The sequence below is a fragment of the Orcinus orca genome, chromosome 16 (genome assembly GCF_937001465.1).
Source record: "Orcinus orca chromosome 16, mOrcOrc1.1, whole genome shotgun sequence".
NCBI lineage: Eukaryota > Metazoa > Chordata > Mammalia > Artiodactyla > Delphinidae > Orcinus > Orcinus orca.
The window spans coordinates 22,454,659-22,475,003 of NC_064574.1; the positions used below are offsets into that span (position 1 = coordinate 22,454,659).

A 20,345-nucleotide genomic window follows, 5' to 3' on the forward strand; every position below is an offset into this window, starting at 1 on the left:
ACACGGGTTTGATCCCACACACCGCAGAGCAACTAAGCCCGTGCGCAACAACTACTGAGCCTGTGCTCTAGAGCCTGTCACAACTACTGAGCCTGTGCACCACAACTACTGAAGCCTGCATGCCCTAGAGCCTGCAAGCCACAGCTACTGAGCCCACGCGCTCTTGGGTCCATGCGCCACAACTACTGAGCCTGTGTGCCACAACTACTGAAGCCCATGTGCCTAGAGCTTGTGCGCCGCAACAAGAGAAGCCACTGCAATGAGAAGCCTGTGCACCGCAACAAAAGAGTAGCCCCCACTCGCAGCAACTAGAGAAAGCCCGCGCACAGCAATGAAGACCCAACACAGCCAAAAAAACCCACTATGTTTAAAAATAAATAAATAAACACACAAACAGAAGAAAAGGGCCAAACATAATAGTCATTGTAATAGAAACAAGTACATCAAATTCATCTACTTAAAAAAAAACTCCCGCATTGGACTAAAAAACCAAGAAACAGCTATATGCTCTTAACAAGAGTCACATATAATATAAAATGACATAAAAAGTTAAAGAGGACCTTCTCACGCCTGTGGCCAGGGCTAAGAAAAGCTCCCTCCAGGGCTGACCTTCTCATGCCGGCTGCCGGGCGCTAAAGCTGGATCTATCACTCCCGTGGCCTCTGGCTTTCCCATGCACCTGTCGCCACCAGAGCCCTTGTGACCCAGGCAGTCATGCCACCTCCGCACACTGTCCTCACCAGGGCAGACCCAAGTGCTCCAGGGCAGCCTCAGGAGCAGACTCCTGTGGGTGGCTCACATGCAGAGGTGAGGCTAAAACCACAGTTGAGCCCCAGGGCAGGGCGACTAAGGAAGAGGAACAAAAGTCTTCCTGTGAAGCTGCACAAGCCTCAGATTAAGTCCTCGTGATCAGCTTGGTAAACCCTGCATCTACAGAATACCTGGATGGACAATGAGTGTTCCCACAAATGAAACCGGTCTAGCTCTAGCAGCTGCAGACTAGTACGTACAGGAGGTGGGCCAGGTCAGAGCCTGAGCTGCCCCCAGAGTGCCCACAGTGGGACCAGAGACCTAACTAGAGGTTGTGGAGGGCCTCCTGGGGAGCCAAGTGCTGGCTGTGACTCATGGTGGGGGGCAAGGATGCTGAAAGCTGAGACCCAGGAAAATATAATGATTATTATTTTTTAAAATGTTTTGGTCTGTTGTTTTATTATTATTGTTTTTATTTTTATTTGAGTTTTTAAAAACTTCTAAAATATATTTTAATTTTTTAATATTTCTTTCTACATTACTTTTTTGTTCTGTGTGTTTTCCTTTTCTTTTTTTTCCCTTTGTTCTGTTTTGTTTAAATCTTTTTTGCTTTGTTCTATTTGTTCTTATCTTTATCTTTTAAAAATTAACTTTGTGTGCTTGTTTTGTTTTCTTTGCTTTTTCCTTCAGTTTGCATTCTGCTCTTGTTTGGTTTTTATTTTTTTGTCAATTTTGTTTTTAATTGTTTGATTTCATTTTGGGGTTCTTTTGTTTGTCTGCGTGTTCTCTTGTTTTTTGTTTACCGTGTTTTTGTTTCTTTTTTTGTACGTTTTGTGTTTGTTTCTTTGTTTTTGTTTGGTTCTGCTTTTACCATCTGTCTGGGGCTTTGTCTGTTTCTTCATTTGTTTGTTTGTTCTTAGTTGTTGTTGTTGTTTGCTTGTTTTTATCTTTGCTCTGTCTTTAGTTTTCATTTGTTTTCTTCCTGCCCTTTTTTTTTTCCCCACCCTATTACTGCCAAGCCATGTGGCTTGTGGGGTCTTGGTTCCCAGGCCAGGTTTGGGGCCTGAGCCTCTGGTGTGGGAGCGCTGAGTCCAGTACACTGGAATGCCAGAGAATTCCCAGTCCCAGGCAATATTAACTGGCAAGAGGTCTCCTGGAGGTCTACATCTCAACTCCAAGACCCAGCTGCACCCAAATGCCTGCAGGCTCCAGTGCTGAATGCCCCACACCAAACAACAAGCAAGACAGGAACACAAACCCACACATCAGCAGACAGGCTGCGTAAAGTCGTACTAAGCCCACAGACACCCCAAGGACACACCAAGTGATGTGGCCCTGCCCATCTGCGTGATGAGATCCAGCTCCACCCACCAGAACGAAGGCACCAGTTCCTCCCACAAGGAAGCCTACACAAACCACTGAACCAACTTCGCCCACTGGGGGCAGACACCAGAAGCAAGAGGAACTACGACCCTGCAACCTGCAGAAAGGAGACCCCAAACACAGTAAGTTAGACAAAATAAGAAGACAGAGAAATATATTGCAGATGAAGGAGCAAGATAAAAACCCACAAGACAAAAGAAATGAAGAGGAAATAGGCAAGCTACCTGAAAAAGAATTCAGAGTAGTGACAGTAAAGATAATCCAAAATCTCAGAAAGAGAATGGACAAAATACAAGAAACATTTAATAAGGACCTAGAAGAACTAAAGAACAAACAAACAGTGATGAACAACACAATAACTGAAATTAAAAATACACTAGAAGGAATCAATAGCAGAATAACTGAGGCACAAGAATGGATAAGTGAGCTGGAAGAAAGAATGGTGCAAACAACTGCTGCAGAGCAGAATAAAGAAAAGAGAATGAAAAGAATTGAAGACAGTCTCAGAGACCTCTGGGACAACATTAAACGTTCCAACATTCAAATTATAGGGGACTCAGAAGAAGGAGACAAAGAGAACGGGTCTGAGAAAATATGTGAAGAGACTGTAGTCAAAAACTTCCCTAACATGGGAAAGGAAATAGTCAATCAAGTCCAGGAAGCTCAGAGAAACAGGAAATATGAATAGACCAATCACAAGTAATGAAATTGAAACTATGATTTAAAATCTTCCAACAAACAAAAGTTCAGGACCAGAGGACTTCACAGGAGAATTCTATCAAACATTTAGAAAAGAGCTAACACCGATCCTTCACAAACTCTTCTGAAATATTAGAGGGAGGAACACTCCCAAACTCATCTATGAGGCCACCATCACCCTAATAGCAAAACCAGACAATTTATCACAAAAAAAGAAAATTACAGGCCAATATCACCAATGAACATACAGGCAAAAATCAGGCAAACCGAATCCAACAACACATTAAAAAATCATACACCATGATCAAGTGTGATTTTTCCCAGGGATGCAAGGATTCTTCAATATATGCAAATCAATCAATGTGATACACCATATTAACAAATTGAAGAATAAAAACCATATAATCATCTCAATAGATGCAGAAAAGGTTTTCAACAAAATTCAACACCGATTTATGATAAAAACTCTCCAGAAAGTGGGCATAGAGGGACCCTACCTCAAAATAATAAAGGCCATATATGACAAACCCACAGCAAACATCATTCTCAATGGTGAAAAACTGAAAGTGTTTCCTCTAAAATCAGGAACAAGACAAGGGTGCCCACTCTCGCTACTATTATTTAACATAGTTTTGGAGCCTTAGCCACAGCAATCAGAGAAAAAAAGAAATAAAAGGAATCCAAATTGGCAAAGAAGAAGAAAAACTGTCACTGTTTTCAGATGACATGATACTATACATAGAAAATCCTAAAGATGCTACCAGAGGGCTTCCCTGGTGGCGCAGTGGTTGAGAGTCCACCTGCCGATGCAGGGGACACAGGTTCATGCCCCGGTCCGGGAAGATCCCACATGCCGCGGAGCGGCTAGGCCCATGAGCCATGGTGGCTGGGCCTGCGTGTCCGGAGCCTGTGCTCCACAACGGGAGAGGCAACAACAGTGAGAGGCCCGCATACCACAAAAAAAAAAAAAAAAAAAAAAAAAAGATGCTACCAGAAAACTACAAGAGATAATCAATGAATTTAGTAAAGTCGTAGGATACAAAATTAAGGCACAGAAATCTCTTCATTCCTATACACTAACAACAAAAGATCAGAAAGAGAAATTAAGGAAACAATTCCATTTACCACTGCAACAAAAAGAATAAAATACCTAGGAATAAACCTACCTAAGGAGGCAAAAGACCTGTACACAGAAAACTACACAACAGTGACAAGCCTCTTAGATAGCCTCATCCACCAGATGGCAGACAGCAGAAGCAAGAAGAACTACAATTCTGCAGCCTGGGGAAGGAAAACTACATTCACAGAAAGATAGACAAAATGAAAAGGCAGAGGACTTTGTACCAGATGAAGGAACAAGATAAAACCCCAGAAAAACAACTAAATAAAGTGGAGATAGGCAACCTTCCAGAAAAAGAATTCAGAATAGTGATAGTGAAGATGATCCAGGACCTTGGAAAAAGAATGGAGGCAAAGATCGAGAAGATGCAAGAAATGTTTAACAAAGATCTAGAAGAATTAAAGAACAAACAAACAGAGATGAACAACACATTAACTGAAATGAAAAATACACCAGAAGGAATCAGTAGCAGAAAAACTGAGGCAGAAGAATGGATAAATGACCTGGAAGACAGAATGGTGGAATTCACTGCTGTGGAACAGAATAAAGAAAAAACAATGAAAAGAAATGAAGACAGCCTAAGAGACCTCTGGGACAACATTAAACCCAACAACATTCACATTATAGGGGTCCAGAAGGAAAAGAGAGAAAGGACCCGAGAAAATATTTGAAGAGATTATAGTCGAAAACTTCCCTAACATGGGAAAGGAGATTGCCACCCAAGTCCAGGAAGTGCAGAGAGTCCCATACAGGATAAACCCAAGGAGAAACATGCGGAGACACACAGTAATCAAATTGGCAAAAACTGAAGACAAAGAAAAATTACTGAAAGCAGCAACGGATAAACAACAAATAACATACAAGGGAACCCCCATAAGGTTAGCACTTGATTTCTCAGCAGAAACTCTACAAGCCAGAATGGAGTGGCAGGATATATTTAAAGTGATGAAAGGGAATAACCTACAACCAAGAGTACTCTACCCGGCAAGGATCTCATTCAGATTTGATGGAGAAATCAAAAGCTTTACAGAGAAGCAAAAGCTAAGAGAATTCAGGACCAGCAAACCAGCTCTACAACAAATGCTAAAGGAATTTCTCTAAGTGGGAAACACAAGTGAAGGAAAGGACCTACAAAAACAAACCCATAACAATTAAGAAAATGGTAATAGGAACATATATATCAATAATTACCTTAAACGTGAATGGATTAAATACTCCAAGCAAAAGACACAGGCTCACTGAATGGATACAAAAACAAGACCCATATATATGTTGTCTACAAGAGACCCATTTCAGACCTATGGACACATACAGACTGAAAGTGAGGGGATGGAAAAAGATATTCCATGCAAATGGAAATCAAATGAAAGCTGGAGTAGCAATACTCATATGAGATGAAATAGACTTTAAATAAAGAATGTTACAAGAGACAAAGAAGGACACTACATAATGATCAAGTGATCAATCCAAGAAGAAGATATAACAATTATAAATATATACGTACCCAACATAGGAGAACCTCAATATATAAGGCAACTGCTAACAGCTATAAAAGAGGAAATAGACAGTAACACAATAATAGTGGGGGACTTTAACACCTCACTAACACCAATGGACAGATCATCCAAAGAGAAAAGTAATAAGGAAACACAAGCTTTAAATCACAAAATAGACCAGATAGATTTAATTGACATTTATAGGACACTCCATCCAAAAACAGCAGATTACACTTTCTTCTCAAGTACACATGGAACAGTCTCCAGGATAGATCACATCTTGGGTCACAATTCAAGCCTCAGTAAATTTAAGAAAATTGAAATCACATCAAGCATCTTTTCTGACCACAACAATAAGAGATCAGAAATCAATTACAGGGAAAAAAACGTAAAAAACACAAACACATGAAGGCTAAACAATATGTTACTAAATAACCAAGAGATCACTGAAGAAATCAAAACATACCTAGAGATAAATTACAACGAAAACATGACAATCCAAAATCTATGGGATGCAGCAAAAGCAGCTGCAAGAGGGCAGTTTATAGCAATACAAGCCTACCTCAAGAAACAAGAAAAATCTCAAATAAACAATCTAACATCCTAAAGGAACTAGAGGAAGAAGAACAAACAAAACCCAAAGTTAGTAGAAGGAAAGAAATCATAAAGATCAGAGCAGAAATAAATGAAATAGAAACAAAGAAAATAACAGTAAAGATCAATAAAACTAAAAGCTGGTTCTTTGAGAAGATAAAATTGATAAAGCATTAGCCAGACTCATCAAGAAAAAGAGGGAGAGGACTCAAATCAATAAAATTAGAAATGAGGGCTTCCCTGGTGGCGCAGTGGTTAAGAGTCCACCTGTCGATACAGGGGACGCAGGTTCGTGCCCCGGTCTGGGAGAATCCCACATGCCACGGAGCGGCTGGGCCTGTGACCTATGGCCGTTGAGCCTGCGCATCCAGAGCCTGTGCTCTGCAACGGGAGAGGCCACAACAGTGAGAGACCCACGTACCGCAAAAAAAAAAAAAAAAAAAAAAAAATAGAAATGAAGAAGGAGAAGTTACAACAGACACCACAGAAATTCAAAGCATCTTAAGACACTACTAAAAAAAACTCTATGCCAATAAAATGGACAACCTGGAAGAAATGGACACATTCTTAGAAAGGTATAACCTTCCAAGACTGAACCAGGAAGAAATAGAAAATATGAACAGACCAATCACAAGTAATGAAATTGAAACTCTGATTTAAAATCTGCCAACAAACAGAAGTCCAGGACCAGATGGCTTCACAGATGAATTCTATGAAACATTTAGAGAAGAGTTAACACCCATCCTTCTCAAACTCTTCCAAAAAATGGCAGAGAAAGGAACACTCCCAAACTCATTCTATGAGGCCACCATCACCCTGACACCAAAACCAGACAAACATACTAAAAAAAAAAGAAAACTACAGACCAATATCACTGATGAATACAGATGCAAAAATCCTCAACAAATATTAGCAAATAGACTCCAACAACACATTAAAAGGATCATACACCATGATCAAGTGGGATTTATCCCAGGGATGCAAGCATTCTGCAGTATATGCAAATCAATCAATGTGATACACCATATTAACAAACTGAAGGAAAAAAACCATATGATCATCTCAATAGATGCAGAAAAAGCTTTTGACAAAATTCAACACCCATTTATGATAAAAACTCTCCAGAAAGTGGGCACAGAGGGGACTTACCTCAACATAATAAAGGCCATATACAACAATGCCACAGCAAACATTATTCTCAATGGTGAAAAACTGAAAGCATTTCCTCTAAGATCAGGAACAAGACAAGGATGTCCGCTTTCGCCACTATTATTCAACAGTTTTTGAAGTCCTAACCACAGCGATCAGAGAAGAAAAAGGAATACAATTTGGAAAAGAAGTAAAACTGTCACTGTTTGCAGATGACATGATACTATACATAGAGAATCCTAAAGATGCCACCAGAAAACTACTAGAGCTAATCAATGAATTTGGTAAAGTTACAGGATACAAAATTAATGCACATAAATCTCTTGCATTCCTTACAGTAATGATGAAAAGCCGGAAAGAGAAATTAAAGGAACACTCCCATTTACCATGACAACAAAAAGAATAAAATACCTAGGAATAAACCTACCTAGGAAGAAAAAAGACCTGTATGCAGAAAACTATAAGACACTGTTGAAAGAAATTAAAGATGATACCAACAGATGGAGAGATATACCATGTTCTTGGATTGGAAGAATCAATATTGTGAAAAAGACAATACTACCCAAAGCAATCTACAGATTCAATGCAATCCCTATCAAATTACCAATGGCGTTTTTTACAGAACTAGAAAAAAAATCTTAAAATTTGTATGCAGACACAAAAGACCCTGAATAGCCAAAGCAGTCATGAGGGAAAAATATGGAGCTGGAGGAATCAGACTCCCTGACTTCGGGCTATACTACAAAGTTACAGTAATCAAGACAGTATGGTACTGGCACAAAACAGAAATATAGATCAATGGAACAGGATAGAAAGCCCAGAGATAAACCCATGCACCTATGCTCAAGTAATCTATGACAAAGGAGGCAAGGATATATAATGGAGGAAAGACAGTCTCTTCAATAAGAGATGCTGGGAAAACTGGACAGCTACATGTAAAAGAATGAAATTAGAACACTCCCTAACACCATACACAAAAATAAACTCAAAATGGATCAGAGGCCTAAATGTAAGACCAGACACTATAAAACTCTTAGAGGAAAACAAAGGAAGAACACTCTGTGACATAAATCACAGCAAGATCTTTTTTGATCCACCTCCTAGAGGAATGGAAATAAAACCAAAAATAAACAAATGGGACCCACTGAAACTTAAAAGCTTTTGCAAAGCAAAGGAAACTACAAACAAGACGAAAAGACAACCCTGAGAATGGGAGAAAATATTTGCAAACGAATCAATGGACGAAGGATTAATCTCCAAAATATATAAGCAGCTCATGCAGCTCAATATTAGAAAAACAAACAACCCAATCAGAAAAATGGGCAGAAGACCTAAATATAGACATTTCTCCAAAGAAGACATGCAGATGGCCAAGAATCACATGAAAAGCTGCTCAACATCACTAATTATTAGAGAAATGCAAATCAAAACTACAGTGAGGTATCACCTCACACCATTTAGAATGGGCATGTGGGGATGGTGGTGTGCTGAACTGGGTGACTGGGATTGACATGTATACACTGATGTGTATAAAATTGATGACTAATAAGAACCTGCTATATAAAAAAATAAATAAAATAAAATTCAAAAATTTTAAAAGAATAAATAAATAAAGAATGGGCATCATTAGAAAATCTACAAACAACAAATGCTGGAGAGGGTGTGGAGAAAAGGGAACCCTCTTGCACTGTTGGTGGGAATGTAAATTGATACAGCCACTATGGAGAACAGTATGGAGGTTCCTTAAAAAACTAAAAACAGAATTACCATATGACCCAGCAAACCCATTACTGGGCATATACCCAGAGAAAACCATAATTCAAAAAGACACATGCACCCCAATGTTCACTGCAGCACTATTTACAATAGCCAAGTCATGGAAGCACCCTAAATGCCCATCGACAGGCGAATGGATAAAGAAGATGTGGTACATATATACAATGGAATATTACTCAGCCATAAAAAGGAACAAAATTGGGTCATTTGTAGAGATGTGGATGAATCTAGAGACTGTCATACAGAGTGAAGTAAGTAAGACAGAGAAAAACAAATACTGCATATTAACGCATATTTGTGGAACTTAGAAAAATGGTACAGATGAACTGGTTTATAGGGCAGAAATTGAGACACAGATGTAGAGATCAAATGTATGGACACCGAGGGGGGAAAGCAGTGGCGGGTCGGGGTGGTGGTGTGATGAATTGGGAGATTGGGATTGACATGTATACACTGATGTGTATAAAATGGATAACTAATATGAACCTGCTGTATAAAAAAATTAAATTAAATTGAAAAATTAAAAAAAAACTATAAGATACTGATGAACAAAATGAAAGATGACATAAACAGATGGAGAGATATACCATGTTCTTGGATTGGAAGAATCAATACTGTGAAAATGACTATACTACCCAAAGCAATCTACAGATTCAATGCAATCCCTATCAACTTATCAATGGCATTTTTCACAGAACTAGAAGAAAAAATTTTACAATTTGTATGGAAACACAAAAGACATCGAATAGCAAAAGCAATCTTGAGAAACAAAAATGGAGCTGGAGGAATCAGGCTCCCTGACTTCGGACTATACTACAAAGCTATAGTAGTCAAGACAGTATAGTACTGGCACAGAAAAAGAACTATAGACCAATGGAACAGGATAGGAAGTCCAGAGATAAACCCACACACCTGTGGTCACCTAATCTATGACAAAGAAAGCCAGAATATACAATGGAGAAAAGACAGCCTCTTCAATAAGTGGTGCTGGGAAAACTGGACAGCTACATGTAAAAGAATGAAATTAGAACACTCCCTAACACTATACACAAAAGTAAACTCAAAATGGATTAAAGACCTAAATGTAAGGCCAAACACTATAAAACTCTTAGGGGAAAATATAGGCAGAACACTCCTTGACATAAATCGCAGCAAGATCTTTTTTGACCCACCTCCTAGAGTAATGAGAATAAAAATAGAAATAAACAAATGGGACCTCATTAAACTTAAAAGCTTTTGCACAGTGAAGGAAATCATAAACAATACAAAAAGACAACGCTCAGAATGGGAGAAAATATTTGCAAATGAATCAACTGACAAAGGATTAATGTCCAAAATACACAAACAGCTCACGCAGCTCAATATCAAAAAAATAAATAACCCAGTTAAAAAATGGGCAGAAGACCTAAAGAGACATTTCTCCAAAGAAGACATACAGATGGCCAACAAACACATGAAAAGATGCTCAACATCAGCATTAGAGAAATGCAAATCAAAACTACAATGAGGTATCCCTCACACCTGTCAGAATGGCCACCATCAAAAAATCTACAAACAATAAATGCTGGAGAGGGTGTGGAGAAAAGGGAACCCTCATGCATTGTTGGTGGGAATGCAAATTGATACAGCCACTATGGAGAATAGTATGGAGATTCCTTAAAAAACTAAAAATAGAACTACCACATGACCCAGCATATACCCAGAGAAAACCATAATTCAAAAAGACACATGCACCCCAATGTTCATTGCAGCACTATTTACAATAGCCAGGACATGGAAGCAATGCAACCTAAATGTCCATCAACAGAGGAATGGATAAAGAAGTTGTGGTACATATATACAATGGAATATTACTCAGCCATAAAAAGGAATGAAACTGGGTCATTTGTAGAGACATGGATGGACCTAGAGACTGTCATACAGAGTGAAGTAAGTCAGAAAGAGAAAAAGAAATACTGTATATTAATGCATGTATGTGAAGCCTAGAAAAATGGTACAGATGAACTGGTTTGCAGGGCAGAAATAGAGACACAGATGTAGAGAACAAACGTATGGACACCAAGGGGGGAAAGTGGTGGTGCGGGGGTGGTGGTGGGATGAATTGGGAGATTGGGATTGACATATATACACTAATATGTATAAAATGGATAACTAATAAGAACCTGCTGTATAAAAAAATAAATAAAATTTAAAAAAAGGATTATAAAAGAGACATAAAGAGGTGAAAATGAAAAAGATGAAATGAAATGGAAGATATAGAAAAGAATGATACAAGGACAACATATTAATAAACTTGAAAGTCTATGAAATTGAAAATTTCTAGTAAAATATAAAGTATCAAATTGTCTTTAAAAATCAGAGCATTGATGAAAGAAATCAAAGACCTAAATAAATGAAGAAATATACGATGTTCATGGATTGGAAGACTCATTATTGCAAAGATGTCCATCCTCCCCAAAAGAACCCATAGATTCAATATGATACCAATCAAAACCCCAGCAGAGTTTTTCTAGAAATTAACAGGCTGATTCTAAAATTTATACAGAAAGACAAAGAAAGTAAAGAACTAGAATATTTAAAACAATCTTTAAAAAGACATTAAGTCTGAGGATTCACACCATGTAATTTCAAGACTTAACCATAAAGTCAAAATAGGGTTGTGTTGGCAAAAAGATAGATACACAGATCAATAGAGCAGAATAGAAAGCACAGAAATAGACCCACACATATATAATTGATTTCTGACAAAGGTGTAAAGGCAATTAAACAGAATGTGGACAGTCTTTGCAATAAATGGTGCCAGAACTGGACATCTGTATACAAAAATAATAAATAAAACCAAGAACCTCAATTCATATCTAACACTATATATAAAAATTAACTTAAAATGGATCACAGACCTATAAATGCCTAAAACTGAAAGTTGTAAAAGAAAATATGAAAGGAACAGTTTGAGACCTTGGGTTAGACAAACACAGTTTATATACCATACCAAAAGCACAATTTAAAAAATATTTTTTACAAATTAGACTTTATCAAAGTAAAACTTTTGCTCTTTAAAAGATACTGCTAAAAAATGAAAAGGCAAGCCACAGACTAGGAAAACAATATTTCTAAAACATGTATCTGACAAAGACTTCTACCTAGAGTAAAGAACACTTAAAACTCAATGAGACAACCCAAATAAAATTTAGACAAAAGGTCTGAACAAAGGTTTGACTTTAACAAAAGGTATAAGAAAGGTCAATATGAACATGAAAAGATGCTCAACAACCTGAGTAATCAGTTATATGCAGATTAAAGCCACAATACATACTCACTCAAATGGCTAAAACTAAAATCTGACAATACCAGGTATTAAGGAGGATACAGAGCAACTGGAGTTCTCATGCCTTGCTGGTAGGGATATAAAATGATACAATCATTTTGGGAAACAACTTGGTAGTTTCTAATAGTAAATTTTTATTTAATATATAACTCACTCATTCCACTCCCAAGTATTTAACCAAGAGAAATGAAAATATATGTTTATCCAAAGACTTTTAAGCAGCTTTATTCACAGCAGCAAAACAATGGAAACAACCCAAGTGTCTAGAACAGGTGAATAAATAAACAAACCGATATGCTGGAATGCAGAAATATAATCGAATACTACTAAGCATAAAAAAAGAATCACACTACTAATACATGCAAAATAAATGAACCTCAAAAACAACGTGTTGAGTTAAATAAGCTAAACAAAACACATACTGTATGATTCTATTTATATGAAATTCTAGAATGGCAATGTTTGACTGGGGTCAAAGGTGGATTGGTGGGAACTGATTGCAAAAGTGATCAAGGAGATTTTGGAGGGTGATAAAAATGATCTACATATGCATTGTCCGATATCATAGCCACTAGCCACATGTAGCCACTGAACATCTGAAATATAGCTAAATTTCAGATTTAAATTGAGGAGCTAAAATTTAAATTTAATTTAAATAAATTTAAGTTTAGAAATTGATACTTGATTCAGTTATTGGGAAACAGTTAAGTATGTTTAGAGAAACCTAAGTATGGGAATCTACTTTTTCAACTGTAAATTTTATGAAATCTAACTACAAATCAAGTACTGTAATGAAAATTTAGCATTGAATTCAGATGTTAATGTAAAATACACACTGGATTTTAAAGACTTAGTAGGAAAAAATAATGCAAAATGGCTTAATAATGTTTTTATTGATTACATGTTGAATTGATTTATAATATACGGCATTAAATAAAACCTATTATTTTGTTTCTTTTAAACTTTTTACTGTGGCTACTACAAAATATAAAACTATGTATTGCCAACTAAAAGTTGTCACTTGCCATCTGCCTCTACAAGGATTAGGTCACTAACCACAGCAGTCGCTGACCTTCAACACACCCTGAAAGGAGTTCAGGGTGGAGATATCAGGAATGAGGCACTCTGTGCTCTGGCAAGAACTGGCAGAACAGGCCTCCAGAGAGTTATTTTCAGAAGACTTTTTGTTGTTGTTGAAGTATAGTTGATTTACAATGTCGTGTTAGATGCAGGTGTACAGCAAAGTGATTCAGCTCCATTACAGATTCTTTTCCATTATAGGTTATTCCAAAATATCATATATAGTTCCCTGTGCTATACATTAGGTCCTTGTTGTTTATCTATTTTATATATAGTAGTGCGTATGTGTTAATCCCAAACTCCTAATTTATCTCTCCTCCCAACCCTTTCCCCTTTGGTAACCATAAGTTTGTTTTCTATGTCTGTGAGTCTATTTACGTTTTGTAAATAAGTTCATTTGCACCATTTTTTTAGATTCTACATATAAGTGACATCATATGATATCTGTCTTTCTCTGACTGACTTCACTTAGTATGATAATCTCTAGGTCCATCCATGTTGCTGCAAATGGCAATATTTTATTCTCTTTTATGGCTGAATAATATTCCATTGTGTATATATATATATATATATATATATATATATATATATATATATACAGCATCTTCTTTATCCATTTATCTCTTGATGGACACTTAAGTTACTTGCATGTCTTGGCTACTGTAAATAATGCTGCTATGAACATTGGAGTGCATGTATCTTTTCAGATTACAGTTTTCCTCTTTTCTAGATGTATGCCCAGGAGTGGGACTACTGGGTCATAAAGTAACTCTATTTTTAGTTTTTTAAGGAACTTCCATACTGTTCTCCATAGTGGCTGCACCAATTTACATTCCTACTAACAGTGTAGGAGAGTTCCCTTTTCTCCACACCCTCTCCGCATTTATTATTATTTTTGTAGACTTCTTGATGATGGCCATTCTGACTGGTGTGAGCTGATGCCTCATTTTAGTTTTGACTTGCATTTCTCTAATAATAGCAATGTTGAACACCTTTTCACGTGCCTGTTGGCTATCTGTATGTCTTCTTTGGAAAAATGTCTATTTAGGTCTTCTGTCCAATTTCTGATTGGGTTGTTTTTTTGATATTGAGCAGTATGAGCTGTTTGTATATTTTGGGAATTAAGCCCTTGTCCGTCACATTGTTTCCAAATATTTTCTCCCATTCCGGAGGTTGTCTTTTCATTTGATTTATGGTTTCCTTTGCTGTGCAAAAGCTTATATGTTTGATTAGGCCCCATTTGTTTATTTTTGCTTTTATTTCTTTTGCCTTGGGAGACTGACCTAAGAAAACATTGTTATGATTTATGTCAGAGAATGTTTTGCCTATGTTCTCTTCCAGGAGTTTTATGGTGTCGTGTCTTATATTTAAGTCTTTAAGCCATATTGAGTTTATTTTTGTGTATGGTGGAAGGGCAGGAGAAGATTTTATAAGCCTAATTTCTTGTAACTTCTCATATCTAGAAAAACAGTAAAATCATTAATCTGCTCCTTGCAACTAGCAGCAACCCTCTGCTGAAATGTGTGCTTGATTGCACACATCCCCCTTCACCAAAATCATATATGTACGGACCTCCCCCCTTACCTCTTCAGAACAGTCCCTCAGAGCTATCTGAGAGGCTGTCTCCCAGGCTATAGTTCTCATTTTGCCCCAAATAAAACTTAACTCACAACTCTCACGTTGTGCATTCTTTTCAGTCGGCAGTATCTTGCATCTTCATTGTGGTGAAAACAAAGGTATATACATTTGTCAAAATTAAAATTAGTGTTTGACTGCATATAAATTATGCCTCAATAAAGGTGATAAAAGTATTAAATTGGGTAGTACTGGGTTGGCCAAAAAGTTCATTCGGGTTTTGCTGTAAGATGGTACGGAAAACCCGAACGAACTTTTTGGCCAACCCAATATATATATGTATGTGTGATAATTTGTGCATATAAATGTATAAATGACTATCTTGTTGGTGACCTTTCCTTATCAATAATCAGAAACATTAAAAAAAATTCTGTGGACATGCAAAATTAACTGTTCCTCTCAATAGTTAACACATTTAATTATATTATGGTTATTTAATGTTGGCCTCCATCACTAGCAACTGAGTTTCTTGAAGGCAGGAATCCTGTCTTGTCCATGTCCGTATAAGCCTAGCACTTAACATAGTAAGTTAACATAGCACTTTACCAATGTTTTAAGAACTGCAGAACTGTCCCAGCCAATTTATATATATAGTCTAATATCCACAAAGATCCCTGCAAATTTGGCATTATTACTCCCATTTTTCATATGAAAAAAGTGAGGGTCAGAGGACAGAAAGCTTAGAGTAACTCACCAAATATCCAGAACTAGTAAGTGAAAGAACTATGTTCCAAACCCACATTTGCCTCAACTCCAAAGCCCACTCTTCCACACTACACCATACTGCCACCTCTCCAGGTGGGCATTTCATAACTGTTTGATGAACGTCTAAATCAAAATAAAGATTAGTATTTAGGGGCAATGGAAGCACAGAAATTTTCCTGAACTTCTAGTGTTACAGCTTCATAGTCTTTGAATGGGTTCCCTTGAGACAGAGCAACTTGGCAGCTCTTGCTAGAAGATCAGGAAGGATGAATCTAGTAGGAAAAAAAAATTCCCTCCCAATTAAACTTTCCACTTGGGAGTCTGAGGAAGAAAAATAACACAGAACAAAGAGCATGGGAAAGAGAAAAAAAGAAATGCTGAATCTGCTAATATAGTTAATTAATGTGAAAGAATTAATCTAATAGTAACTTCAGCATTCAAATATGAAAAGTTAGGAGATCCTACAAAGGTACAGTTTCTAAGTCTTTTGGAGCTCCTTTTTAGTTAGGCTCCCAGAATCTCAGCATTCCTGTTTGAATAATCCACATTTCTGGTTATTTATTCAGCTCCCCACTGCTGCACATTTACAAGCCATATGCTACAGGAATACATCACCTCATATTTGCACTCAAACATCCAAAGACACTGGCAGTTCAGACCTTTAAGAAGCTTAGAGAAAAGTCCCTGCAGAGTATAGTTTTAAGGTTAGAAGGTCCAGGAAGCCAAATGCATCTTCTTTATATGCTATTTGCTTGAGAGAAGGTGGGTCATTTCAACAAAAGGACAAGCAATTAGAAGGGTAAAGGAGATAAACAAACAAAAGACTCAAGAGAGTAAAGCTAGCAAAAATCTGCTGAACACTAAAGGTCTCTGAATAATTCCAATGCTCCTCTCTGCACTTTAAAATAAATTTTAAAAAACAATTCCACAAAGGAAGATTCTTCAACCAATCTAAGGTCTAGTACACATTGGACAAACCAAAAGGTCTACTGTGCCCCTGGGCCTACACAAGCCTTTAAAGAGGAGAGGTTTTAGTAACATACACCTTGATAATCTTAAAGACAAAAATAGTTTAAACACAAAAATTTGTAGAATTTGTCATTGGAGAATTTTTTATGACAACAAAACATTGGAAATACCCTCAATATCAATAACAAAGTAAGACTTAAGTTATATTCCCTTAGAGTGCATTATTCAGTTATTGAAAACTCTCATGAAGGTTATGTCAAAACATGGGAAACAGCATATTAAGTTCAAACAAACCAACAAAAAGTATAGAAAATTACATGTGTGGTAGGCCTAAAAAGCTGTTAAAGAGAAAACAATTATGGGAAAAAAGACTACAAGGAATATGCACCCAAAGTTGGGCTGTGTTCAAGTGACAGAGCTGTTTTTTAGCTTCTTGGAGGCAGGAATCCTGTCCTCCAATTCTGTATAAGCCAAGCACTTAACATAGTACCTTATCAGTCCTACTACTAACAGTAGTTTTGCATGTCTATATTCTAAGCTATCAAATTTATTAAAAAATTTTTTCAATGAAATATATTAACAGAATTTTCAGTGTACTTGAATATGTTTCAAGACAGCAGACTCTGGCTCAATTTCATAAAGAATAATCCCAAGATTATAGTCTCTCGCATCTCTCAATTGAAAAAACTGACCATTGATACTACAACTCCTTCTCTGGTTACCCCTTCACACCATTTCTCTATTTCCCTTCCAAGCCAGATTTCTCAAAAGAATTATCCATAACAAGCTATCTCCCATTTACTTCCAACTTTAGGATTCTGTGAATTATACTAACATGATATTTACTATAAATATTTTAAGAAATTAAAGCATAAATAAGATATACAAGAAAGCACTATAAAGAAAAGTTGTAGAAATGTCTTGCACATTTTCATATCTCCTATGCTAGCCACATAGCACATGCGCAATGCATTGTTGAAAATAACACATAATGAAAAATATGTATAAGTGAAAAATATGAATTATATTCTGCTGTCAATAATAAAAATACGGACAAACATATGGCACAGACAGGTCTATGTGGAATATACAGAAAACTGGGCTAAGTTTAGAAATTAACATAGGGTATGTTGAGAAGTTAACGACTAGATTTCCCAAAACCAATACACTATAAGAAGGAGCAAAAAAACCATTTCCCTTTGATGGAGTGGTCCTATTCCCAAATGACCTAACCACAGGGCACAAACAGACTGAAATATACTTTTTATTCATCCAATCTAACTTTAGAAAAGACCATACACACACTTGAAGACTTTACTGTTTTATATATCTAGGAAACTCAATGGAATAAAAGGCCATAGCTACATGTTCTTGAATCCAGGCTAACAGTGAGGAGTTCGGCAAAAAAAGATGGAGAGCTAGGAGATAATAGGAGATAAGAAGCATACCTTAGCATGAGATTCATCAGTTGAAGACCCTCACCCTTCAGGAAGCGCTCACGATTGGAACTGAGCATTAGGCAGGAACAGAGTGAATCAAACAGATTCTCCATCATCTCCTGCTCCTCGGCTGTGCTAGGATTGTGTCTTTTAAACACCTGTCAAGTAAAGATATCAGAAAGCACAGAACCATAAGAGAATGTCTTCATCAACCAGCACTCAACAGTTTCCAAAGCCCATCTACTCCAAAAACCCTACAACTGAGGAAACAGAAGCTTACCAAACAAAATTCTCATCAGTTTCCATTATAGAGAAACTGGGCTTTCTGATGCACAGGTTAAATAAACGGCTATCAGTTCATGCAAAAAACCAGAACACTCAACTGACCACTGAGTCCATGAATAACTGATAGTTCCAAGGAGGCAATTTAACAAAAAGCAACAAAACCTTTTCATTGTGAAATATATTAACATGTAGAAGACTCTATAAAAGACAAGTATAGCTAAATGCATAAGGTGAACACCCCTGAAGCCAGCATTCAGATCAAGAAACAACTTTGCCAGCTACCCTCCAAAGCCCTCCACTTGTGCTACCCAACCACATTTCTTCCCCTTCTAAAAGAAACCACAGTCCTGAAAGGCAAATCTTGGCTCAATATAAGGAACAGTTTCCTAACCATCAGGGCTACTGAACTGCCTCAAAGACTAGTTGTGGCTCTAAATCATGGGAACAGCGAAAAGCAGTTTTATCTTTGCCAGAAATACATGGCATGTTAAGAGGAAAGCCTTTTAACAGTGTATGCATACCCATACAGTCTACTACAAAATGATCAATAATCTTGCGGGAACAGGACTAAGTACTTTCCCAGAATTGGGAGATTCACATTTCAAAGCTCTATTTTTTGGGGTGGAGGCCAAGCCACTCAGGCTGCTGGCACCAAGACAAAAGCTGTATGCAAACTGACATCTCAGACACTCCCAACACGCTTAAGATTTTATCCAAATGATCTATTTTCAGTCCTGGTTTTGGAATAGCACAGATGAGATTTGTTAGAAAAAAAAATCTTAACAGTATTTTCAGAATGCCAGCAGAACAACATTTCAACAGGATTTACATTTCTTACAACGAGCAAATGGCAATTTCTAATTTCTTTTTCCAGCCTCCAGTGCCACATCCTTCCCTATCCTCCTCTCTGACCTCTATCCCACTGCACTGGAACTTGTACTCCTGAAGCTTACTTATCTGGATCCTAAATGAACAGACTCCAATTTAGTGGCAGACTGACGGGAAAGCAAGTGAATAATCTTGGGAGTGGGTCAACTAAAAATAATTTGGTATTCTTGGCTCAAGAATATACACTTAAGCAGGAAGCACACCTCTTTTGGATTGATAAATATCAGAAGACTGAGAAAGTCCACACCAGATACACAGTGATATCTGGCCATAAAGAGCAAATGACTAAGAAAAGGAGGCAAACCATGTACCTCCAATGTGACCTCAAACCTGCCAACACATTCCATATGGCTTGCATCACATGGCTTATTCCTTCCAACAATTTCCAGCTCCACCTCCCATTTAAAGCAAGCCATGGATCTTCACGGCAGACAGGAAGCATAAGAATTACTCACGGATAACTGCTGAAGAAGCACATCGATTCCATCCAGCTCCCCAAGCAATTCCCTGTTTTCTAAAAGGGGAAAAAAATAGAAGGAGAAAAAAAAAAATGAAGCTAACTGTCAGATTTTACAGCCGTCTAACACTGATACATCAGCAAACAAAATCAATACAGCTTGACAGAGTACAAAAGCTGCACAGAGAGCGAGAGGGAGAGCAAGGGGATGCCAAAGGCAAGAGAGCTTGCTGTCATGATCTGAAACAAGCCTGGCTCCTATCCTAACAGAATATCAATACCGAGAGGGAGCCTCACCATCATTGTCCTGGAGCAATATGGCCAGCACTTCACTACAATACAGTTTGTTGGCATCAAAAGGCATCTTTGCCTGTTGGGAAATAGGAGAAATGAGAAAAACGTTAAGGGGCCTTGCTTCCTTCCCCAGGACAAATTTTTTCACAAGTACTAGGATCTGAGTTAGAGAGAAGCAGAAGTTAGAAAGGGAAAGGGCAGGTTAAGGGTAAAAAAGGTCTGCCTCTGCTCTCAAGAGACCAGACTCAAGCACTGCATAGTAAAACCATAAACAGCAGATGTACACAACAGCTCTCAC

At 37.4% G+C, this 20,345-nt stretch overlaps 1 protein-coding gene across 1 annotated transcript in view; it reads right to left on the bottom strand.

Moving 5' to 3' along the window:
• The window catches only part of CTNNBL1 (catenin beta like 1), a 170,210-nt gene that overhangs the window by 77,502 nt on the left and 72,363 nt on the right, over positions 1-20,345 (bottom strand). The window contains exons 8-10 of the mRNA XM_049699992.1: positions 20,051-20,123; positions 19,752-19,810; positions 18,133-18,281 (exon numbers count right to left, since the gene is read on the bottom strand). Coding sequence (XP_049555949.1) covers positions 18,133-18,281; positions 19,752-19,810; positions 20,051-20,123 — 281 coding nt within the window. The remainder of the gene's footprint in view (positions 1-18,132; positions 18,282-19,751; positions 19,811-20,050; positions 20,124-20,345) is intronic.